Source organism: Aythya ferina (assembly GCF_964211825.1).
Source record: "Aythya ferina genome assembly, chromosome: 5".
NCBI classification, from domain to species: domain Eukaryota; kingdom Metazoa; phylum Chordata; class Aves; order Anseriformes; family Anatidae; genus Aythya; species Aythya ferina.
This window is the reverse complement of record NC_140301.1, coordinates 46,676,987-46,701,101: the sequence shown is the minus strand read 5'-3', so window position 1 is coordinate 46,701,101 and position 24,115 is coordinate 46,676,987. Positions and strand designations below refer to the sequence as shown.

General features: G+C 49.6%; 1 protein-coding gene across 2 annotated transcripts in view; it reads right to left on the bottom strand.

Annotated features, from left to right (window-relative positions):
* BAHD1 (bromo adjacent homology domain containing 1) overlaps window positions 1-24,115 on the bottom strand; it is a 34,083-nt gene that overhangs the window by 1,673 nt on the left and 8,295 nt on the right. The window contains exons 1-6 of one of the 2 annotated variants that reach the window (XM_084522721.1): window positions 23,405-23,452; window positions 9,434-11,086; window positions 6,310-6,671; window positions 4,567-4,726; window positions 3,532-3,608; window positions 1,415-1,506 (exon numbers count right to left, since the gene is read on the bottom strand). In XM_084522721.1, coding sequence (XP_084378847.1) covers window positions 1,415-1,506; window positions 3,532-3,608; window positions 4,567-4,726; window positions 6,310-6,671; window positions 9,434-11,069 — 2,327 coding nt within the window. In that variant the 5' untranslated portion in view covers window positions 11,070-11,086; window positions 23,405-23,452. Of the gene's footprint in view, window positions 1-1,414; window positions 1,507-3,531; window positions 3,609-4,566; window positions 4,727-6,309; window positions 6,672-9,433; window positions 11,087-23,404; window positions 23,453-24,115 lie in introns of those variants that run through there. The other variant, XM_084522720.1, reaches the window with a different exon arrangement.

Here is a 24,115-nt window from a genome sequence, read left to right as displayed (position 1 = left end):
AAGTCACACAGCCTGGCTGTGGTCAGGGATAAACCTGCCGAGTCTTTCACACCAGGTAAGAGTAACAAGAAAGCAACAGCTTCATGCCACCAACTGCACTAGCACTTCTCGGATTCTTATCCAGAGCAAGAAAATCCCCTGTTCTAGGTGCTCAGCTGTTCCTGTCCAGGATACATTAATAACCCTTTTGCAAAAGCCTATGGTACAGACTAGATTTTGCAGCCTGCATTAGTAAATCCTTTGGGTAAAAGTGTCCAAGGACAAAAGCCATCTCACAGCTGATCAGAGCTAGCTCGAGCAGTCCACAACTCCTAAATCACTTAAGAGCTACTTCTTGGCTTCTGAAAAGCTTTATGTCTTTGTCAGACTTCCGCACAGGCAAAGGATGAATTCAGGATGCCTTCAGGGAACTTAGCTCAAAGGTAACCTTACCCACAGCAGCACACACACAAAAAAAACCCTGCCAACAGCTGTTCCAGAAGAGCAGACTGTTAGAAGCAAAATGAGCTGTTTGAGTCCAAAGCCCTAGGTTGGTTTTTAGTTTTCAAAAGAAAGAACAAAATTTAGTTTAAAATGAGTTTGGAAAAGTTTGGTTTTAGAAATTCAAACAGCGTAGCCTTAGGCTAGGAGCAGGAGGACAAAGAAGAGAGCTGCAGGACTTAAACATGCCCTCTGTGGTAAGACTCCAAAGTCAACAACATACATGTACAGCCAGCAAAACTGAAGACATTTCAAGCACTATTTTGCGTTACGGACTTGTGTGCCCATTCAATCCCTGTTTCCGTTCTGCTCTGCTCATCCATACAACCAAGGATGGCAAAATGGAATATGGATGCTCTGAAATTCTTACTGACCGAGTTTCCATTCAACCAGCACAAGTTTAGCTGTAAGTGCTTTAGTCACTACTCCAAGCGACCCAGAACACCCAAATCTGCAGGCACGACTGCTAGGATCCAGTAGCAACACTGACAAAAGCTGATCAGCAGGCATTTGAGCTAACTAGGACATCCATATACCAGAGGGACCACCATATAAGATGACTTCCAGCCTTGCTCAGTTTGAATTTACCACTGAACTAGGTCCATCATTATGGGTTTTCCTGCACTGTCCTCTAACAGACGTCCACATGCTGTGGTACCAAGATCATACAAGTACAAACATTGGTAAGCCCCTTAAAGCATATCTCATACACAAAACGATGAGATATGTAATGAGCCTGGCGTGGAAGAAGTGCTCCCAGACCCCAATACCAAACTTGTATGGAGAGTGAGTGCAGCTCATCCAGCTCCACCTGGACCAAAGCTTGTAGGGCAGGGGAGGTTCTGCTGGGTGATGGCTGGAAATGGAAAGAGTGACAAGAGCTGGAGACAGACACAGGTCTCAGGAACAGCAGCAAGTTAAGAGCACCACCTACCTGCAGTACTCTGCAAAGGTCAGCACGTAGCACTTCTCCTCTATGCAGGCAACACTGTTTTCGTCCTGATGCCGGGATGCAAAGATCTCATTCTGTGAGAGAAGGAAGGAGGCGGTCACCCAGCTGGCCAGGAGCTGCAGGGAGGCAGGGCCAGCCCCACTCCTTCACCCATCACCTCAAAGAGAAGGCTATCACAGCATGCTCATAGCAGGTGCTCTTTAGAGCCAGTATTTCAAATAAGTCAGACACTTTGCAGGTGTCTTGTGGCCCTGCAAGAGGTTGCTTTTGCTCCAGCTTATCCTAAACCTGACTTTGTACAGGGTCCACAAGAAAGGACCCTTCAGACCACATGCAGAAAACCCAGTGGGCAATGCTTCTGCAGGCAGGAGGTTGAACCCACACGTTCCTCTGAGCTCCTAGGGATGAGGGATGTTCTTCATTCATGTCCCTTTCCTGTGCTGGAAACCCTTCCCGTTCATTTGTACAGCTAAGAGTAGAAACAGAGTTTGAATAGCACTTTGCAGTCTTACCTAATGGCCTGTGACACACTCTCAGAGTCTTTCTAATCCATTTCTATATCAAAGATAAAGCAACCTATTCCTTTGCTACCATTTCTTCATCCTAATCCAATTTAAAAGGCTGTTTTAGTGAGGGAAGTAGCAATAGCCTCTTCTCCCAGGGTAATTTAGGAAACTTGGCTCTGTAGCAGGCAGGATTGGTTAGACACGGGGCAACCCAGACTGAGCCGTTTTAAAGAATTTCAGATGTGGTTAGATCAGCAGAGATGATCTGTAGTAATACAGATGCTCTGCACAAGGCTGGAAGCGTTACCTGCAGGCTTTGCTTCTGCTCACAGCCCCAGGGAAGCAGGCTGGAAGGGAAGACTCAAACCAGGGTCACCATTTGGGGCCAGGCTTAATCAGAGAAACTGAAAATGCCACACCTCGCTTCTGCACGTTGAGGTTTTGGTCTACTCCTTACATCAAAATGATCTGAGTCATCTTTGGCAAGCCCATCGCAGTTACTCAGCCCGCATGGCAATCTCTCATTTCAAGGCTTGTATAATTAAGCAGGTGTGCAGAAAAGTGGCTCAGTTCCTCCTAACCAGACTACTGGCTCTCTCCCCACACTAAAATGCAACTGGATGCATTCTCGCTTCATTTACAGACCAGGAAGCTATGAGGTAGCATATTTTGGTTTAGAAACTCCTCTCTGCCCTGCAAGTCAGGCAGGTACAATTCCCTGGCTGTTCTCCAGTCCTGTTCTCTCACACCATTACAATTTTATTTAAATGAAAAAAGGCATCAAGGATTTCAATGGGTTGAAAACAGCAGTAAATTCTTCCTTCCTGGTTTAAAAACAGCGTGTTCTGCCACCCGACACTAGTCCAAGCAAAGCAGAACAAGGCATGAAGTCATAGTGATTCACTCATTTTTCTTCTTAGAAGTGAACTCTATTAACTCTGGCACAACATCCTCAAATCAGTCCAGTTCTTGTCATAAATTTAAACAGGGGTGGATGATGCATCCGCATTTCTGCACAAAACAAACACATTTCCAGAGCCGAAGAAGCAGATTCAGGGATTTTTATGATAAAAAGGCACCACGTGACTTATCTACTCAGACATCCTGCATAATCAAAATTGCAGAATTTCAGTGGGAGTTTCTGCATCAAGCGCCACGTTTCGGTGTGAATCAGAAAACCCTTTTCAGAGAGGCTCCTCATCCTGATTCAATATAAACTCACTCCTCCTTACTCCTAAAGCAGAAGTCAAAACAAGTTTTCACTTAACGCTCAGGATTTTCTCCGATTAAGCAAAGAAACATTAAAATTTACCAGAGGCAGCCACGAGAAAGACGCAGCAGCTTCTGTCACAGCCCAGAGCTTCCACATACGACAGCAGACCGGGGAAAACCCGTGGGTAGGGCAGCGCCGCTCCGCACATCTGGCAACAGCTGCGCTGCCGCCAAGAGACAGCTCCGTTTTCCTCCACACGGCAGCTCAGCCCCCTAAGTTTGAGGCCACCCAGGCATGCAGGAGGATCCTCAGGCTAATCCCCTCTTCTCACAAAAATATAGACGTGCCCCGGCCTCTAGTTTCGCGTCCGGGTGGCTCACCTGGTGCATACTGGGGTTACGGCCTCCCTGAGTGTGCTCCGGTCTGTAATACCACAGGAGGCTCATCATCAGCTCCCCTGCAAGAAGATTTATTGCAGAATGTCAAGGCTCAGTGCTGTCACAGTGTTTTCCCACTAATATCCAGCTTCCTCCCTTTCATTTCCATGGCGCTCGTGTAGAGGCAGCTGTGCCGTGATAAATATTTCATGCTGAACTAGGTGTCCTTTTGTTACAGCAAGGAGCTGCACCGAGTCAGTCACGTTGCTTTCCCATCACACCTTCACCCCCTTCTACTTGCATTACATTGTCACAAAGGGGTGGGCTATGCACAAAAATCAAGCATTTCCCTAAAAAAAAAAAAAAAAGTTTCCATTGCAGCTCAGGGGTTGGAGGAGATCCTCATCCAAAGCTTGCAGCGTGACCTCCCATATCACCATCAGAATCGCTGTTGCTGGATGGCATGACCGAGCCTGGCCTCACCACACACTATTACTTTTTACAAAATACTTTTTTTTTTTGCCCTTCTTCCTTTTAAGCAAGAGCTGCACTTTGCAACACTTGACACGGCTTCCTATGCTCAGCCCTCAGCAGGCAGATTCAGGACCTGAACACCAAAAGCACACTGCTCCCATCCCCGCCCCTACTCGGGTGCTATCAGAGCCTCTGCAGATAAGCCGTGCTCCACACCAACTCCCTGCCCACGTGTCTGCTGGCGTTTGAGTAAACAGCAGCTCCCCAGATGTTTGCTGCAATGGAATAATAAAGGAGATCATTGCTAAGATGTGCACTTGGCTGATATTATGTGCTTTCACGACCAGGAAGATTTTGATTAGCAGTCCCAGGCTAGTGATTAAAGAGCATTTCAGCTCCTGGAACAGTCTGAACAAAACCCACGGAGCTAATCTCCTCCCCTGTCACCCACCCTGGCAGCAGCGGAGTAGCCTAACGAGCCTGCAGCTCTTCCGAGATCCGTCGCCTCCCCAGTTCCTCATCTGTCAAGCAGGGAAGCAAAAACATACTCTTTTGGCACAGTACCTGTTTTGGGGTCTTCCCACAGAGCCGATATCTTCGCAACGTACGGCATCGATTTCTTCCTGGGTCCTGATTTCAAGAGGACGGTGTCTCGTACCCGGATAATCTCCCCGTCTCTCTCCACAGCCTGATAGCTCTTGCGAACAGCTGGCTCAGGTTCATTCTACAGCATTGGCACACAGAAGAAAAAGCAGCCCAAGCATACAGGCAAAAAGTTAGTTTATTGTTTGCTGTCTCGATCCAAGAATTCTCTGGTCCTGCTGTGAACTAAAAGCTCTCAGTAGGCTTAGACAAGTTAAGTGCTTCCACTCCAAGAGAAGTCATCACCGTAAGACCGCCCCCGGCATCCCTTTTCCCACTGTGTTGGTTTACGAAAGCAAAGACCAGGTCAAAATAACTACTCGGGGCATTCCTAGGTGAAGAAAGTTCAGAAGGGAATAGCATCCAAGTGCTTGCAGGTCATTTGTGGCCACCGTTTTCAAACAGAACATGAGATAAAGCACAACTATTCCTCCTGTGTTGTGCTGGCAGGAAGGAACAGCTCACCAACCGGACAGCAAGTCTCACAAAAGCATGCATCTGTGAAATTAATACTCTTATTTCAAATTAAACCAAGAACAATTGCTCCTTCAATTCTGCAAAAAAGACCCTCCTTCAGAGAAACCACCACTTTATCTGCCTACTTGTGCATTTTCTTCATATCCGAAGGCACTGGAAGCTAGGTGTATTTTGAATGCTCTGTGCTTCTTTGATATAAACATCGAAAGAAAGCAAATAAAAAATGAAATATTTCACACGAACAAGGCAGGCAGCAGCAGCGAGGCAGCAGCGTAAAGCTTTCTGTAACAAGGCTGCTGGCATTTCCTTAGCACCTGCTCATGTTACAAAAGGATTGCTTTTAGGACCGTGAGCTTTATTTTTTAATTTTTGCTCTGAAAACTGAGTTCAGAATGCCCGAGCAGGATGGGTTTAGCCTTCTGCCAGATTGTCCAAGCAAAATGAGAAGCATTCTGTGCAGGGACTTCAGGAGATTCATGGTGTGCTGCCCCTCTCAACATGTCACAGCGTAAGTGAGGGGTGAAAGAGGCCCATCTCCAGCTTCCACAGGCTTTGTCCTCCTATAGCCCTTGCTACCTGTATGCAGCTCTGAGAGCTGAAACTACAAACCTAGGTGATGCTCACAGCAGCTCAAGGTTGTGCCATCACACCAAGTGGCATCACAGATGTGTCTGCCCAGGCCACGGCTCTCCTTACTGCTGACGTTTACTGAACAAGCTTACAGGAGCTACCTTTGGACAACAGATCTTAGAGCAAGGCTAAACCATCCCTTATTTTCTCAGTGTTGACCTAACCCAGGAGGAAGAAGCTGGAGATGATCTCTGTAAGACGGACTCATGGGTGCCACCCTCATAAATGCCAGAGTGTTCATCACCACAGCATTTCGGCTGATGCCAGCACAGGAGCAGCAGGTTTTCCTTCCTTTCCAAACCTCCCGTCACGCAAGGCAATGCAGGGTGTGCGAGAAAAACAGAGCCAACAGCCCGGCCTCAAAGCCCAGCCAAAGGGCTGCTGACTCACAACGTGTCCAGGAGGTTTTAGAAGACATCAAGCGACCACCTTTACCTTGGAGCAAGACCCCAAACCTCTATGACCTCAGTAATATGAAGATGCTCAAATGGATTTGGAGAAAAATAGATGAGGAAAACAACAAAACGAAGAAGAAATCCGTGCTCCACAGACACCTACCACGACGTAGACGGCCTTCTCGCAGGCTGTGCCGACGGGTATCCAGCCATTGGTGGCCCGTCGCCGGCTGATGCGCTGCTGCTTTGGGTGGCCGTGGCCGCCCGCCGCCTTGCTGTCGGAGGCGTGGAGGCAGCCCGTGGTGTTTCGGAGGCCGGATTTGGAGCCGCTGGGAGGCTTGGAGCTCTGTGGACATTCCCGGGCCATGGTCTGAGGGTCGGAGTTGGGGGTCTGCAGGTGAGGAACGGGTTCTGCAGCTGGTGGCACGCTGGGTACAGGGCATCCTGAGAGCGGGTGGGCAGGCGACGCGGGGTGCCCTGCCACGGGGATTGTGAGGTTCAGCTGGTCCAGAGACTTGCAGCCTTCTATGAGAAGGGAAGGAAAAGAGGCACGAATGTCATTTGAAATACAAGAGGACTACACAACCAGGACTGTCCCAAAGCACCACCACCGTCCCCCGAAATTCTCTTTATTGCATTACAGCAGCGAAGCCCCTTCGCGTCGTAATTTCATTTTGCACCGTCACAGGATTCTAGAAGCGAAGACGTTTCTAAGCCTGTGATCCTCCAGTATGTTGTTGCTGATGACACTGCACTACAACAAACCCCTCTGAAATCCCCCCAAGTCCTGCCAGCCAGTAACACACATCAGACTGGCCAGCGTCCAAAGCGCTCCAGCCTGTCGATATGCATAAAGGAAATAAAAGGCTTATCGGAGTGATGGGAGGGATTAAACCACGGCAGTGGCAGAAGCCAGCTTCTTTCCAGAAGCTGAATTCAAGTAATTGGGGGAAAAATGAGAAGATTCTCCAAATTAACTCCAGAAATACGAAAAAACGTGGATCAAAACTGCGTGAAATGATGCACGGGGCTGCCTTCAGCAAAACCGCGCCCCCAGGGCAGAAGCAGTGACCACGACAGGTAACTCGGCTGCTGCTGCCTCTCAGAAGCAGCCTGGAACACCTACAGATGTCCTAAAACAAGCCCCAAAACCAGGCTGAGGCCAAGAAAAGAGCAAGTGTGGTCTATTTTACCTTGTGTCAGCAGGAAGACAACCCCCAGACTGAGACATCATCCCCAACCCCTATCATAACCCCTAACTCATCCCTAACCCCTGCATCCGAAGGCACGCTTTTAGTGGTGACTGAAAGAGCAGCTGAGGGCAACCTCCAGGAGATGCCTCCAGCCTAGAACGTGACCTAGCAGGTCTGCAGGAGCACGCTGCTGCACAACAGAGAGCTGCTAAAGAACATAAAAAGGTAATAAAAGCCATGAAGTCACCAAGCTCCGGCTGAATAATGGATGAGATCCCCCTGCAAGAAGGGGAAATCGGCCTCCCTCCCTACCAGGGCTGCACCGAAGCTAGTGCTGAACCGCAGACCTGAGGGCTGCTGTGGGCATCCTTGGGGTTTGCTCACCCCGAGCAGCAGATGCTGAAGCAACTTTGCTGGTGAGACGTCAGGGTGTGAGTTCAGGAATCCCCACAGGACCCATGGAGCAGTGAACTACCTCTTCCCTGAATCCCCTCTCCCCTGTTTTGCTCACAAGAGGCTGCAACTCGAACATGCCACCTGAGACAGATCCGCCCTGTGTCACGCACCGTGTTGGATCCCCTCGTACCGACGCTCTCAGATGGGAGCCTGGCGCTTCCAACCGAGTAATCCTTGAATTCCCTAAACTAACCCACTTGAGGGGAGGATGAAATTTCAGAGGCAGACCTATAAAAACCACCTCCTAAGCACAAACTCCTGTTAATATGCTGGGAGAGCTCCTTCAGCCTGCAGAACAAAGTCTAAATTATTCTGATGCGGAGACTTTTAAACCCGAGCTGCTCACAGGAAGGAACGAGAGCCCGCGAAGCATTTACACGTGCAGGAGGCTTTAACCCAGAATGGGCTGCGTCCAAAAATGTGCTACAGCAGGAAAGGATCCTGCTGCCTGTTAATCCACGTTGGGAAAAGCTCAGAGCAGCGGGGTGACACATTGCTGGTAAACACACACCCTGCAACTGCCAGCTCTGCGAGAAGCCACCGGGCTTGCAGGGAAGGCTGAACTCGGAAAAAAGCCCCTCTGCTTACTGGGAATCGGAGGCAGCAGCATGCAAAATGTTGAAGAAAAAAACGAAGCAGGCTGGCATGACCCGGGGGCACCAGGCAGGGAGGTGTCAGACGAGAACACGCTGCCGAGCTGGTTGTCTTGGGATCGAAAGGGCATCGAAGCTGCGAGGGAACGCCGCCTGGCCCCTGCCGTAGGAAGCAGCACTACGACAGCGGAGATATTTAGGGAAAATGGAAATTATTAACCACGTGCCCGTGGTTAGGTGAAATGCTAACGCTTACACCCCCAGCAGCCAAGCAGCAGCTCTGCCTGCACAGCACACCGTTTGGAAGCAGCAGCAGTGCATTGCTTGGTGACTTTCACCAACTACCCCACCCTTCCACTGCCATTCACCCCATTTCGGGGCCTGATTTTTCCAGTTGAATAGCAAACAAGAGCACCGCTATCTGCCAAAGCGACGACCTACCAGCACTTACATCACTGCAAAGAAATTCAAGCATCGGTCCAACCAGTAGACTCAAACTGAATCATGGCTCAGCCCTGCCAGATCAGATCGAATGAAACCTTAAAAGACTGCATCCCCTGAGCAGCTTTTACTGGGAAGAGTCTGACAACCGAGGCAGCGCTTGCTTCTTTGCGCTGCTCTGCCAGGATGCTTCGGTTGTGAGAGTAGGCTTTTGGGACGGGATGGGCAACGCAGCCTGACGTGTTTCAGGCCCTCTGCTCAGCAGCAGACAGCGAGAAGCCTTGCAGAGCATCTAGGAACCGAAACCACGCATTTTACACCGGGCAAAGCAGTCAGCTCCAGCACAACAAGCCCTCGGTCACCTCCTTCCTGCCTAGATTCTTTCAGCGCTTCCACGCTTTCCACACCAGTCAGATTTTCAAGGGGCTTTTTAGCCTTTCTGGGCTAAAACTGGGGGAAAGGGAGGTGAAACAGGGATTTCTTTCCAATCCCAAGCTTTGAGGAACCGCGAGACACCTCCAGCAGCCACTGAGCAAAAAAGCAAAGAGCAGCCCTCTTCTCCTAGGAACGCCAACCGAGATGTTGCTCACACTTTGCACCTTACCTGCTGCAAAAGGCATTTTGTAGGGGTAGCTGTTCCGTCCCGCGTGCACGCTGCTGATCCTGCCCTCCGGCACGTGCACGACGCCGCAGATGCTGTAGCTGTTAATAGCCGTCCCTTCCCCACAGCAGTACGGGGAGCTGCACCAGTGGAGGGGCTGGAAATGAGCACCCGATGGCAAGGAGCCCGGCGATACCAAGAGCCCCTCACAGGTTGCAGACTGCGAAAGCTCATCCTTGGGGTAAACCGAGCAGTGAGAGTAGCCACTGTATCCACTTTGGCCATAACAAACGTAAAACCCGTTCAACGGAGTCAGATCCGAGGACTCATAGAGACATCCACAATCCGTGTGATTCCCGGGAACGGGCAAGGGAGGGAACTGCTGCACGGGAAAGGAAGGCTGATGGAATTCCTGCTTGGGAGTTGGGGATTTCTCTCCGGGTCTTCCGTACTCAGGCTTCATGGAAGCTTGTCCACCCATGAGCAAAGGCAGTCTGTGGTAGAAGCTCTCTGTGCTAGCGTAGGAGCTAGAGAGGGATTCGTAAGGGACGGGTTCAGCCGTCCTGTAGAGCCTAGAGGAGTCCCGCTGCTCTGCTTTCCCGAAAGTGCCCAGGGTGAGCCCCCGCCAGCCGTGCTGCCCTTCCATTTTCAAGCTCGCCGCTTCCTTTTTGGACTTGACGCAATTCTTCCGACTAGCTTTGGCCCACTTGAGCGTAGATTTTGAACAGTGGTTCTCGGACTTGCCCTCCCCGTCCGATTTACTCCTCTGCTTCAGGGGCTGGTCCTTCTCGTGGGTCAGCTTCAGAAAGGCCACAGCGTTCAGGCTGGCCAATCTCTTTGGGGTGGGATGATAGGGGACGGTACCATCCTCCCTCTTTGTCCCATCATCGAAGACCTCATCCAGCGAATGCTCACAGCTATTGCATTTCTGACTGGGCTCATGGCGGTTTTTGCCTTTACCTGTTTTCACAGCCGGTTTCTCCAAGGCAGACCAGTTGTCACCAGCTTTGCAATGCAAGCTCTTGACCGTACAGTCTCCAGAGGCTTTGGCAGAATCCCTCCGACAGCGCCTGCCAGACAGCAAGCCATCGTCCCGCTCAAAAAGCAGATTGTTCACAGCCTCCGCGTTCAGCGAGGCCAGCCTACGCTTCCTGGGCTCCGAAGGAGCGGTGTCAAGGTCTTCGTCTGTCCCCGGATAAGTTATTGTGCACTTTTCCCCAGAGGAATCACTCTTCCCCGCTCCCACGGGCTTCACTTGTTCAGCAAAAAAGGTAGGTCCCAAGCCCTCCACCCAGCTGGGAAGGTCCTTCTTTTTGCAGCTCTGCGTCTCCTTCGACAGAGATCCGGCCACATCCTCCAGCCTGGTGAGGAGCACTTTGCAGGTCTTTTTGTTCACCGAAGGGAGCAGGCGTCTGCGCAGCGGGTACGTCTTGCGGACTTCCTGCAAGTTCTTGCTTTTGTTCGGCCCCGCAAACCCACTGGGCCCGTTGGTGCTTTCGGTGCCATCCCCGTCCCTCTGCTCACCGCCCTCTGCCCGTGTCCTGTCCATCTTCCCGCTGCCTGGGGGGGACGAAGCCTGGCCAGCAGAACCAGCTGGATGCTTCAGAAGGAAAAGTTGTTTCTTCCGGGCATGCGTCATAGGATCAATGTCCAATCCTGAGAACGAAGAGAGAAAAAAAAACACATCTGTTAATAGCACTGAAAGGGACCCACCTCCTCACGAAGCACCGGCTGCCGGTTAGGAAACACTCGGGCCAGCTTGTTGCTGCACAGAGCCGAGTCTTTTTGGGTGACGGCCAGTTAAGCCAATTAGGAGACAGGATGCAATGCGCTGCGGTTTAATATTAAGCCCTAGAACATGGCAGTAATTAAAGGCGAGGTGGTGATGGCAAGTGTCACAGCAGCCAGGAAACCGGGATTTATCCAGAGAGTTGTTTCGCCAGCTTCCAGCCCAAATGCATTCCCTGCTAAGACGATGCCGTCTCTACCACGTTACAAACTCTCATCGCATCTACCAAAGCTCATCCGAATCCCGGTCCAGGGTAGGCACAGAAATAAATGCCAGGTATGTGACTGCTTGCGTGTTGGTACAGGCAGGCTGCTTCACTGTCGTTTTCTGAAACAATTAGACAGAAGAAAAACAAAAAAAAAGTCCACCTACTCACATAAAAAGTAAACTTGGGTCTATTAGGTGGAGATCTGCCAATGCTAATAAAATAAATACATGCAAATCCCTATACAGGTTAGGACCTGGCTACCTGGTGCTGCTGTCATTCCCCACAATCGCGTTTTGTAAAAGCTGCGGACTCCCACCAACCCGATCACCGCGTCTGGCAGAGGCTCGAGCAGGCTCTCAAAAAGAGGAAAGGGATTACTTAGCCGTGTCATCCCTGACTTTCCATCTAGATGGTATGCCAGGACACCGTTAAAACCGACACAAATGTCCAAAACACAAGAAGGAAGAGATAAGCATCTGCCTGCAAGGCTGAGCAAACCACCTCCCTGCGCCCTGACACGCTGCTGCCCGGCTGGCCCCACCGCCTCCGGACTTTCCCAGCCAGGTAAAAAGTTAAAGAAACGGTCCGGCTCCGATTTACCGTAAGAGGGAACTTTTCCTGCCAGTGCAGGAAGGCCTCGGAGGAGAACGGCTTGCCCCGAGCTCTACGCTGAAAGCCACGAAAGGGTGCGAGTTTGGGATAACCACAGGCATTGAAAAAAAAAAAAAAAAAAGTCTAATTGAGATATGTTGGAACAGATTTAACACAGCCTGTATCTGAGCATGGGAAACAGCAGCAAAGGGTGATCGCTTGCATTTACTGGTGTTTATGAAGCAGTCAGATTCCCTTTATTGGCACCTCCAGCCTTCCCACCAGCATCCACCCGGGAGCTGTTGGATGCCCCCTGCACCACGTATTTACTCGGCTGCAGCACCCCGCGATTGACACGATTGACGCTGGCCTGCTACTTGGAGGCTGGCTAATTAAAGCTCCTGCATCTGTAGTGATGAGAACAAAGCTACCAAATTACAAGAACTGTTCATTTGATATGGCTTAATCAAGCTGATAATTAGATTATCTATTTGAAATAAGCCCAGTGTGTTTTAATTGACTTGCTTCTGTATGCATTAACTAAAAGAAAACCAGGAATTGAAAGCCGCCGTGGTTTGCACGTTGTTTTTGCAGATGTCAAAGCCTTCCTGAGATGTCCTGGAGTGACTGAACCCTTTACACCCTGTTACGTGTGGGATAACTCCTCTGGCTAGTACCCAAACTGGAGTGCTCCACGGGGAGCAAACATTTATATACATCCGTGTTTTTTTTTCTGATAAGCAACACAGGTTCTGGAATTTAGGAAGATGGTTCATCAGTTCAGACAGACAATTTCTCCCCAAATCTGAGTAATTCTTGCACAAGCAGCCCTATTAACCACAGCCAACCCTGGGAGTTAGCAAGAGGACTTCTATTGAAAAAACAAAATGCGCAAACAAGGCTTGTCTCCCAGCCCATACAGACCGGTGGTTTCTTTGCAACTCCAAACCTATTTTCTGCTGTTCCCAACAAAAGATTGGACCTCTGGCAGAAATGCTCAGCAGGGAGGGAAAAAAAATGAACTAACCGTGGCTTGCTTTAAAAACCAGCATCAGCTGCCCCTTCTCCTCGAGCTCTCCTGAGAGCAGCGGTCATCTTCTGGCCACCACCTCCACGTCCTTCACTTGCTGAGGCTTTATAGCACAGCAGTGTTTGAATAAGGAAGAGTATTTCTTAAAACCAGAGTACTTTAGACGTGACTTTGTTCAAACCAGGCCTGCCCAAAGGATAAAAAGAAGTTTGGTACAGGTTGAAGGAAGGGAATATCTCCAGCGATGAAGTGGAGAATCAGTAACAGCACGGTGGCTGCCTTCCCCGTCAGACCCCACGGGGAATGCCAAGACAAACAAGAGCTTACATAAAATATCTTTTCCGGAACCTAAGCAGGGGGATGCTTTAAGTTATGATACTCCAGATGAAAATGGAGCTTTAATACGCGCGTTTCCTCCAACTGCAACAAAAGCACCTCCCTCTCCGAAGCCCAGATGCGAAATCTGCATTCTGGTGCAGAACAGGTATCACCGTCCCGCGTGCTGTAGCATATTTCCAACTCCTCTCTACACCAGCTTTCATCACTGACAACTGCAACCGGAATGTCAAGAGAAACACTCGAGTTGAACACACAGAGATGACATTAGAGATACCGAGTCAAAAATGCATTAAAGTGTGAAGAACACAGCGATTCGACGCGATCCTTTTCAAGAGTCGCGGTCGCGTAAGCTCTTTGACACAATGAATTCTCAGGCACAACAGTAATCAAGCCATCACAGGCTTTTTATTTACTACTTCTTAGTAGAAGGAGGCTACGTCTGCAGAGATCTCCTCCTTTTCATCTGGTCTCCAAGTTTTCTCTCCCCCACTCCGAGCTCAGCTGCAGACGAGGAACTAAGTATCTGGAAATTTGTGCAAAGACAAAATAAGCAAACCCCACACGTTTTGGTATCATGGCCATGCAAATCCTTTAAGCAACAGCAAAGAAAACATCAGCTCCATCCAGCAACACTTCCACATGATTGTAAACCCTCTGAAATGCAGCTTTATTGCAGAAACACCAGGCTACTCGCAGGAGTACAATCACAGTGAAGTAATGCTGACTTCTGTATTTGCTCCCTCACAAATTGCCACAAGTTCCTTGGATAAACAAATCCCATCAGCCAAGTTTCTCCCCGACCCGCTCGAGCATTCGATTTGGAGACCAAGAGCAGGTCGTTTTTCCAGATCACACCCCGCTAAAAACCTCAAGTCAAAAATTAGGCGAACTGTGTTTGTTTTCAAAAGCATGACTACATCCCGTTTGCTCTGCAGTAGCTCAATATCATGAGTAAAAATAAACAGATTTTGAGCCTGGAAGTGGTCACTTACAAAGCGTGGTTCAGAAGGTTCAGTTTCTACAAAGGGAACTACCCCGGGATATCACCACGATAAATCAACTGTCACGACCCACAGGGCAGCTTGTCGAAGCTGGAGCGTTGTTTTTAATTCCCTTTTTCTGACATAATTCTCTACTAGAGGTGAGAACAACCAGGTTGAGCAACTGGAATGGATCTTGTTATTCCAGAACCGTATGCAGGGTGAGTTTATTGCGACTGATGGCAGGGGGTGGACGATCCCAACAGCCGGCTCCATATCCCACAGAAGCCACCCGCAACATTTTCAGTCAGGTCCTCGAGATCCCTTTTGGAGAAACTCTCTCGCAGTCCCACTGAAGGTGCCCAGAGAACTGGCTGTGTTTTCCAGTTGTCTGCGATCTGTCAGACACAGGTGCAGAAAGGGCCAGGAGGATCTGCTACGAGACCACTGCAGTGATGCCACTGCCAGTTTTGGAGAGGTACCACAACAGGAACAAAGAAAACGAGCCCGCTAAATCGGCAATTCCTCCACGTTACGGGCACGCATCCAGAAACAAGCAGTCTTACTCGGTTGCTCCATTGAACAAAAGTCATCTCTCGCACACAGGACTAGCAAGAACTCATTCCCTGCTTACCAAACTGCTTGCATTACATTTGCCAGGGGGCTTGTCCTGCCCATTCACTTCTCAGCAAAACTCCTGAGTACAGACTTACCTGGGAGCCAGTAATCCCTTCTCTCTCCGCAGCATACAGCATGAGCAGAGCTTCTGGATGCTGCTTGAAACTCAAATATCTGACAGCATATATCATGCCTTAAAAATCCGAGTCACGCAGAGCTTACCGAGAGCTCTTATCTACAGCCAGCACTCAATTCAGCCACCAAGGGGGAGCGTCAGGGCTGCTCGTCCCCTTTCTACCTCTGTCTGGCTTCACGAAGCAAAGAGGAAAACCCAGCTGTGCCCAGAAGTCTCCAGGAAATCACGACACAAGCTGAAGAACTGAAAGTGAAGATACTTACGGCAGAACCACCCCTCTCCTGCTTGCAGCTGAGGAACTGGATTAGCAGCAAGGAGACGGTGATTTATAACTGCTAGAAGTGAAACAAGTTTGGCGGAGCAGCTCGGTGTAGCCAGCTGCGTGCAGAGCCCACCAGGCATTTTAAAGCTCGCTGCAGTCGCTCTCTCCTTCCTCAAACTGGACCAGTTCAGAAAAATTATACCGGCAGCTGCAGAACCCTGACCCGACTGCAGAAATTCAAAGCTAAATGCAGCGGTCTCGTTTTCTGCCAGAATAAAAGCACGACCCAAACAGCAAAATCAGAAGAGAGTTGATGCCTCATTAGCAGGAAAATAAGCAAGTGTGTTAACAGCTGCATTTTCTGTAATCATGCAGCTGCAGCATCTGTCTCTTCCTCTCCATCACTTGATTGCAAGTGAAATTAGAAGAAACCAGTCTGGGACTACCCATTCAAGCACCATTTCCCTTCCAAGGCTTCACTACAGAGACGCGCTCGTTCCAAGGAGACGATGCCAAAAGCACAGAAATTTAAAGCTTTTAGAGCTTCTAATCCGTTTGGCACTTCAGTAACATACAAAGAGTTACGACAACAGGAATCTTCCTCTCTGCGCACGGCATTGTGCTGTTGACTTTCAGCCCTTGTCTGCTGGAAGAAGTTATATTCTTCTAAATTGGTGCAGCTTACGCTGTGACAACAACCCCATAACTGCAAGTGTCTGGAGGATTGGCTCCTTTCTCCCTGCTGCTTTAAAGTCAGATCACTTTCGGTGCTATAAAGGACGTGTTGCATGAAGGAAGCCTCCCAGGAGCTCTTGGAAATCTGGGTAAAGCACCGAAGTGTCAGGTATCCCAGGCTGAATCGCCTAAATGCTGCGTGAGTCCCACGAGCAGGAGCATCCTTTCAACCTCAAGCATTTAGAAAAATTACAATCGTTACGGGCTGCGATTTGTCTTCATGGGGTCCAGCCCTGATCTGTCTCTGGAGGCTCATCGAAAGCTCCATCATCCACATGCTCCAGAGAAAACTGTTTATACAGAGCTCATTATCCTGCAGAAAAGGCTTGTTTTTCTCTCTCATCAACACAACCCTCACCATTTGCCAGCACCTCTTGAAAACAAGGTGAAGACTGCACCAGCTGATGCAGTCGGTGCCTCTTTAGCTTCAGAAAGGAAAGCGAGGAGGGATGCGGGGTTTCCTTTACCTCCTGCACTGTCCAGAGAGGATCCCCAGGCTGCATGGGCTGCTCGCTCCCCTCCCTGGTCCGACAGCAGTAATTATGGCTTGGTTGTGAAAGCCACTGCTCCAGGCACATCGCTGTGTGGCCCGTGATGAATTACAGTGCTGAAACAACTGCAATTATCGGCGGATGCTTCAAACCAGGGGCGCTCTACCTGTCTGAAAGCGATGGCAAGCTGCGAAGGGAACACGCCGGGGTGCAGTCCCTGCTTGCACGGCTGACCACTTGCATAAACATGAGCCAGACCTGTTAACAGCCCAGCAGGGCAGAGAAGTTGCCCGCCTGATTCCTTGGGAGGGCCTGTCCTATTCTTGAGTATCTGCTTTCAGATCTCGCCTGGTGGCAGTGCTCTGGAGCACTTTTCAGGGAAGCCAAAATGAAATTTCTCCGACTGCTCTCACACTCTCCGCAGCCCCAGCAAGCACGGCTCGCAAAAGAGAAAAATAAAGCAGGAAAAAAAAATGGAAAAAGGGAAAAGCTGAAACCTGACAGCAGCACCCGAGAGCCCAACACACTGGAGCCTTCCCAGCATCCTGGGCAGATGCCCTGCGTTACCAGCACCACCACACGGCTTGCCCTGGACAAAATGGCCCTTTTCAAGTCTCTGAGGCAAAAAGTGGACTTTAAATTCCCCTGGCCAAAGCAATTTGGGAAGCCAAAGCCTTCCCCTGGTTTCTTGTGCCTGCTTCATCTCCCCTGCCCCTGCTACCAGGCTCAGCACGGCTGGCAGCAGCACACAAGCTCGTACTCCCAGGGCTGTGTTTCACTGCACAGGTACTGCCACAGCTCTGGGGAGGTTGGGACTCAGATCTGTACCTCTTTTGGCAAAGAAAGGCACCCACTTTTGGAGAGGAGATTGTAGCAGGGCTGCTTGGTTAACTGCCTTCATGCACAGAATAGGTTTTTCCATTTGCTGGTTGAACAAAGCAGTGTAGTCCCATCTACCTGGGCAAGGTCAATTCTTTCAATACCAGTGGACAAGAAATACATTCGAGTTTGGGGGAGATTGGAAAGATGGCCCCTTGACATCAATGGCAAGGCGCATTATTTGTGGATCTACTACGGTGTCTGGGAAAAGCCAGCTGCTTTGCAGAAAGGCCCCATCTTTCCTCTCCCCGTTCCTGATGCCGTATTTTCTCTCACATTTTCAGCGAAAAGGTACCACTCGGGCTGAATACCCAGTGTGTGCTGTAGTAAAGGAGAAGCGCAGGAAGTCACACATGACCCAAGCAACCCGAACATCAGTCACCAAAACCAGACAGAGCCCCAGAGCCGTGCTCTGTTCACAGGCTTGAATTGAAGACCGATGTTTCCAAACGCGAAGCCTTCGCTCACCACCTCATAGCACAAGCATGACCAACACTTGCAAAAAACACTTCCTAAGGCCTGTAAGAACTGAAGATTTCCACCGCCAATGGTTGCCACAATCCTGATTGTGACCTGACCATGAAGTGCTGTTCTTCTGCACATCCGCAGAAAGTTTCAGTGTTTTTAGCAGCAGACAGAAATCAGCTCGGGGCAATTCAGAGCAAGGGCAGCCACAGTTTCGTGCCTGTTCTCTCAAGAACAGATGCAGAGCTGTGCTAACCAACAAGCAAAACTACCCTAAAATTCCATGGGGACTTCAAAAAATAATCAAAAATCAGAAGCAATCAGAGACCGGGATGTCGCTCTGTCCCCTTTGATTCCTCAGAGAGGTACAGAACAATATCCTTCCTCGCTCAGAGGCATTTCTTCTGCCTTCCAACAGGTTAGAGGGGAACGTACAAGGATGCCAACGAAACTTTGAGCTATCAGGTGTCTTAAGGGTGATACAGCATCCAGCTGCTCCCGCTCAGCATCTCCATCCTGCAGTCATCCCCTCCTCCAAGGGAGCCTCTCAGCTGCACCAGCAGGAACCGGTGGCCACCCTAAAACTCAGGGCCGGTAGCCACCAGCTTTGGATATTTTCTCCAAACTCTGCCTGCTTGTGCACAGAGCAGTTTAGGGACCCTGGGGAAAAATAAGATGCAGCCATGTCATTAAAGATACGAGCAAACAAACACACGCAGAAAGCCAGCCCCTGCCCAAACAGAAACCATTTCTTTGCCAACGAAAACGCTGTAATTATTCCCACAGCGCAAAGCCCACCTTCGGCTTCTCACCTCTCAAAACCAATCTTTAAAGGAAAAAAAAAGCGAGGACTGTGAATAACCAGCCTGGAGCATGCTGCAAGCGCAGGAGGTGCGCTCGTGCAGGTGGGGTGGAGATCAGGCTCAGCTCACCTCAAGGCTGAAAGCTTTGTACCAAGCACTTGAGCCTAGGAGACGTTTTGACACTCTGCCTTTGCTGCATCAATCCCCAGTGAGGTGCTCATTAGGGTTTCTTTTAAACGAAGGCAAGCAAGCTACAGGGATCAAGCAAGGGGAGCACCAGGAAAGCTGGGAAGGGTGCCACCTGAGAGACAGGCGGGACAAAAGTTTCCGGATTATTAAAGCCAAGTCTTCGGTAGCAAGCCCAGCCTGAGAGACATCTGCACTTGAGAAATCATCGCTCGATTTCTCCCTCTACACTGCTTTGACACTGTGAGTCAGAGCTATCGGATGCTCGTCCCCGCCCTCCCCTCCGCCGGCAGCCCTACAGATCCTGCAATTCTCGTGAAATACCCCAGAGATCATCAGCAGCAACCACTGCTAGCTATAAAACATTAGGCGTGCTGAAGATGCCTTGTTTACAAAGACTTGCCTACTAGAACTTTAAATAGGTTCGGCGTGAAGCTGCCTACATGACAGCTACGCTAACAGCACCCCGGACGATGCCTATAAGTAGCTTGAAAAACCAAGCAAAAATTATTTCAAGAGCTTCGACAGTTGTGTTTTTAGAAGGAGCACAAGCTTTGCCAATCAAGTTAATCAAGGTTTAAAAAAAAAAGAAAACCAACAAAACCCAAGCCCTGCTCATCTGATTTTCCATACATGCAAAATGCAAACTAAATTCCTACACGGCAGAAGGCTGAGTCTGGTGAAATATCAATCATGTGTCACTTTGCTCAGATCGCTCTGGCACCGCTCCTGCTCACACGGACAAAATGGAACAACAAATCATTTCCAAGATGCTGTATTTTGAAGAACAAGGTGCGAGATTTTTCTAAAGTAAATATTAAAGCTCTTCTATATACCAGCATCACCCTCTTCCCCGAACACTTTAGGAACTTCCTCCAAGCTGCTCAGCTTAAATAATTCGAGGTGTGCCGTGATTTCAGGTATTATAGGCACATCTGCAAAACCGTGCTGCCTTTGGGGACTTTGAGGGCAGGTTCATCCCTGCCAGCTCCTCTCCATTTCGCCTGGCTGTCACTGCTGTCCTGTCTCTGGACCTCGATTTGTCCCCTCCTGGGTAAGTCTGCCTCCACAGAGGTCTCTATTCACTCTCTTAACTCCTTTTGGAAACTGTCAGCGGGGCACCCTTGAGATCCAAAGGCAGCACGTTTCTACTCAGCAAGCTCAGAAATTGCTTTAGGGGAGGGAAAAAAGCAACATAGGAAATTCAGGGAGAATCAGGGCATTCCTTCAGTATAACATTTAGTTAACCACCAGACCCAAAATGCACCTAAAAAGAACCCTTTTATTTCCCCCTAAATAATTTCACCGTATTTTTGTAACTTCCGAGTGTCCCTCAAAACGCAGAGCCCCACCTCAGCACCTGAATCCTTGGCGTTGAGGCTCCTGGTACCAACTCTATCAGTTATAATCCTTAAGGGGGGTGCAGAAGAGAAACTGGATTTTAAAATCTACAACATGCATGTTTATAACCTTGACTTAAACTTACAGAAACCTTAAGCCCAGGCAGACAAAAAAAGCCTATGTTAAATACCAAGTTCGTGTAAGGTTTTAGAGGATTCCTGTGTTCTGACTCATCCCTAGCTGAAGCACGCCGACCATAACTACCTCTTCAGACCAAAACTGCAATCCGAATGTGTTTTCCGTCCTAAGGAAGTCCTTAAGACAGCATCGTCCTTCGTTTGGAAGCATCTATTGTTTCTGCGCAATTTGTTCAGAAGCACTGTACAACTTCAGCCCCAGCTCGCTCTGCACGAAGCGAGCTGTCCATAAAGCTGACGTTCTCCTGGCATTTCAGATGTCGCCACTGTAAGTTTTGATCCCTTTTTATACTCAGAGTGCAACAGACAACTCCCACCGGCACCCATGTAACCCAAGGCTCTCCTCCCTGCGTCCCATGCGCCGCAGCGCTGCGCTCAACGCTCAGCGGAGCTTACATCTGGAGCTGAACTTTCCGCCTTTGAACTTACTCCTGGAAAAGTAGGTTGGATGGGGCTGAAATTTAGGCTGTTCTCATCATACCAGACAGAACTTTTGTAGATCTAGAAACGCGCAGCTGCAAGAAAGGAAGAGCAGAATTTCAAGACACCGTACCTCACCGTTTCCACCCCAGTACCTAAAAATGGTAAGGTGCCCGTGTTTCATCGAGAAGCAAGCCCATCTAAAAATATCTCTACAGAAATATATGCACTTAAAACTGTACAGTGTTTTCCCCATAAAATATTGTCTCAATTAATACCATCCACATAGGTGTATATCCACGCACCAAGGGTACCCCAACTTACTGCAATTCCATCCCCCTCCCCTCTTTGCAAGGCAAGCGCGCAGCATTTATGATCGAGTATGAGGCAGGTGAGAAAGCTCCTCTTAAAATTTCACAGCTCATCTACTTTAATGAGCTAGGTCAGTCAAAAACACGAGCCCAAGCGAAGGGTGCTGCAACACCTGATTTCTCAACGGAGGACAAGCCTCGTAATTCCTGCGCTGGTGTCAGGACTCCCACCTGTCCAGACAAGGGATTTTCTGCCATCAGGTGTGTGAGTTTTTTTTCTTTTTTTGTTTTAAAGAGCAGATTGGCTCTCCAGGAAGGTAATTAGACACTGAAATACGCGATCTGCTAAGGCAGCAGGGAGACAGGTGATGGGTATGGACTCGAAGGCTCGGCCCGCACACAGAGCACCCAGGAAATCTGGATCCGTCCAAGGAACAAAGATTTTAGGTTTGGACCTGACGTTACTGATGTCTTCATCAGACCAGCCCCAACCTCCACCAGCCGCTAAGCGATTAAAGTTAATTGCTCGGTCATTACACTTTTCATTACTAAGCAATTAGCCCTTCAAGGTTTTAAGTGCCCAGCCTTGGCTCTTTGCCGGGTTGTTCGGGGTCTGGGGTAGGCTGGGGAAAGCGGAGCATCGTGCTCGGACCAAGCACCGTGCCCGATGCCACGGCACCTCCGGGCTGGGGCACTGGGACCTCCATCCCCTGAGCACACCTAACGGGGATCATCAGAGCCCAGGAAAGCAAAGGGACGTGATGCTGCGGGTCCTGAGCAGGGCTGGAGTTGCTTTCCTAACCACCAGAAGCCCATTTAAGTCCCATTAGGAGCTGGCCCCGTTCCTCCATCCTTTACCCACATCGTTAGAGGTGTGTATTTAAGTACGCACGCGTGCTCGCAGCCAGGTCTGATCAGTCATGGCAACAAATATCCCCCTTAAATGGACCGGACAGCATTCACAGACCCGTGCTGGGAGAGATTTGTTTTATATCCCCTCATTAACTTGCATTTATCTACCTACACAGGCGTGACACTATTTGGCCATTTAAAGAGGGAGTGATTAAACGAGCTCAGCTGTCGGTGCGAGAGGTACGAGAAGGCGAGCCATGTAATGCCACCCAAGCACTTTTCAGGTTGTGTTGGGTCTTGCACAGCTGGAAGGAAAGTCAGACTTTCGAAAAGAACCGGGAAGAATTAAGAACAATGAATAAATTAAATGCTCCACCCGGAGAGTTCAGGAGTGAATTATTTGGAGCTCCGGTCAATGCAGGTGCCCCCTGTCCCACTGGGACTCTGTGAGGTTGTGCTACGTGACCTGACCCACAAAGCCTGCCCTAAGAGCTCCACGTGCACAGGCCCCGCTAACAGCAGTTGTCTGCAAGGAGAAGTATTTGGGAATCATCTGTTTAATCTGTCTGGTTGCTGCCACTTAATCTGGTTAGCGCTCCGCGGGAGGAGCAGGGCGCTGGGTTTTGCTCCTCAATTACTCTCCGGCTGCTCCCTGGGACATCCCCAGGAGCCAACAAGGGATACATGGCCTGAAGAAAACTGCTGTCAGGCAGCCTCAAATAGGGCTTTTTTCCCCTCAAACTTTACAGTTCAGCACCAAAACGCAGCAAGACATAGCAGGCTCCCTGAGGGCAGGCCTGAGACCATTCAATATTTTATTAGCAAGTCACCTGCAGGTGATGGTTGGAGATGGAGCTAGCAAGTCTTGGACAAGTAACAGATCCACAGTATGATCCTGATGGGCCAGAAAAAAACATTTAAAAATATGTTTTAAATGCCCATCAATAGGGACAAACCCACAATTTACAGCCCAGACAGGCAGGAGTGAAATCATGATGAAAGCAGCCAGCAAGGTGGCACTTCGCAGCTGAGGTTTATTGAGGAGCACGAGATGAGTGAGTCAACATCATCGCGCTGTTGTGAAAGAAAAGCAAACATCATCCTGGGGCATGTGCCCAGGAATGCGGGATGGGAGCAGGTGGGAGCAGGCTCCGGCTCACGGCTCTGCACCGCGTCCAACACGGGACAAGTGAGGCAGCACCGAGGGATGCAAAGCGACCAGCAAGGGTGGGTGTAAGGGCTGAAGTCATGCAATTAAAAGGGTGGAGGAAAAAAAAAAAAAAGTCTGTAACACGCAGAACGGCAGCATGGCATTCTCCAGGGGATAAGGAAATGACTTACACTGCGCCAAGGGAGATTTAAGAAGATTTTTCCTACATCTTTCCTTCCTGCTGGGCTAGAAAAAGCATCAGACTGCCTGGAGAAGTTCGGGTTAAAGAGAAGGTTAAAAGAATATCCGTCAGCAATGCTTTGGTACAACTCATCCCCTGCCCCACAGCATGGCTACGACCACCCCAAGGTGGTCGCATGTACCCCACGGGTACGCAGCATCAGGGGCCACACAGTCAGCACAGGTGCCCAAAAACTCAACTGTGATTTTCTCCATCTCATTTTTAAGAGCACACACGTTTAGCAATGCAAACCCACCTCAGGTGAGTAGCAAAGGAACGTAACTGAGACGTCCCCTCTGGAAGCACAAAGCTTTTAAGCAGTTCAGCCTTGTCTTATGGAAACGTCCCAGGTGCCTCCGACTGGATTTTCAGGAAGGCCCCTTCAAGTCAAGCTCTGGCTTCAAAACATCTACATCTAGGTGTGTTAGGTAGGGACAAAAACCCTACACAAGTTGCTCTTCTCAAATGAGCACCCCGATACTTCAAAATCGCCCTGAATTTTCTGACCTGACCCGCGAGGGATGCCTGCAGCTGCAGGAGCTGCCAGCTGACGCCGAGCCAAAGCGGGAGACGCTCGCTGCTGCTGGTCAACCAGCGGAAAGTTTCCAGGAGCTGCTGGAAGAGGGCAGAGAGCTGCAGCGAGCGTTGCTTACCCCAGCTG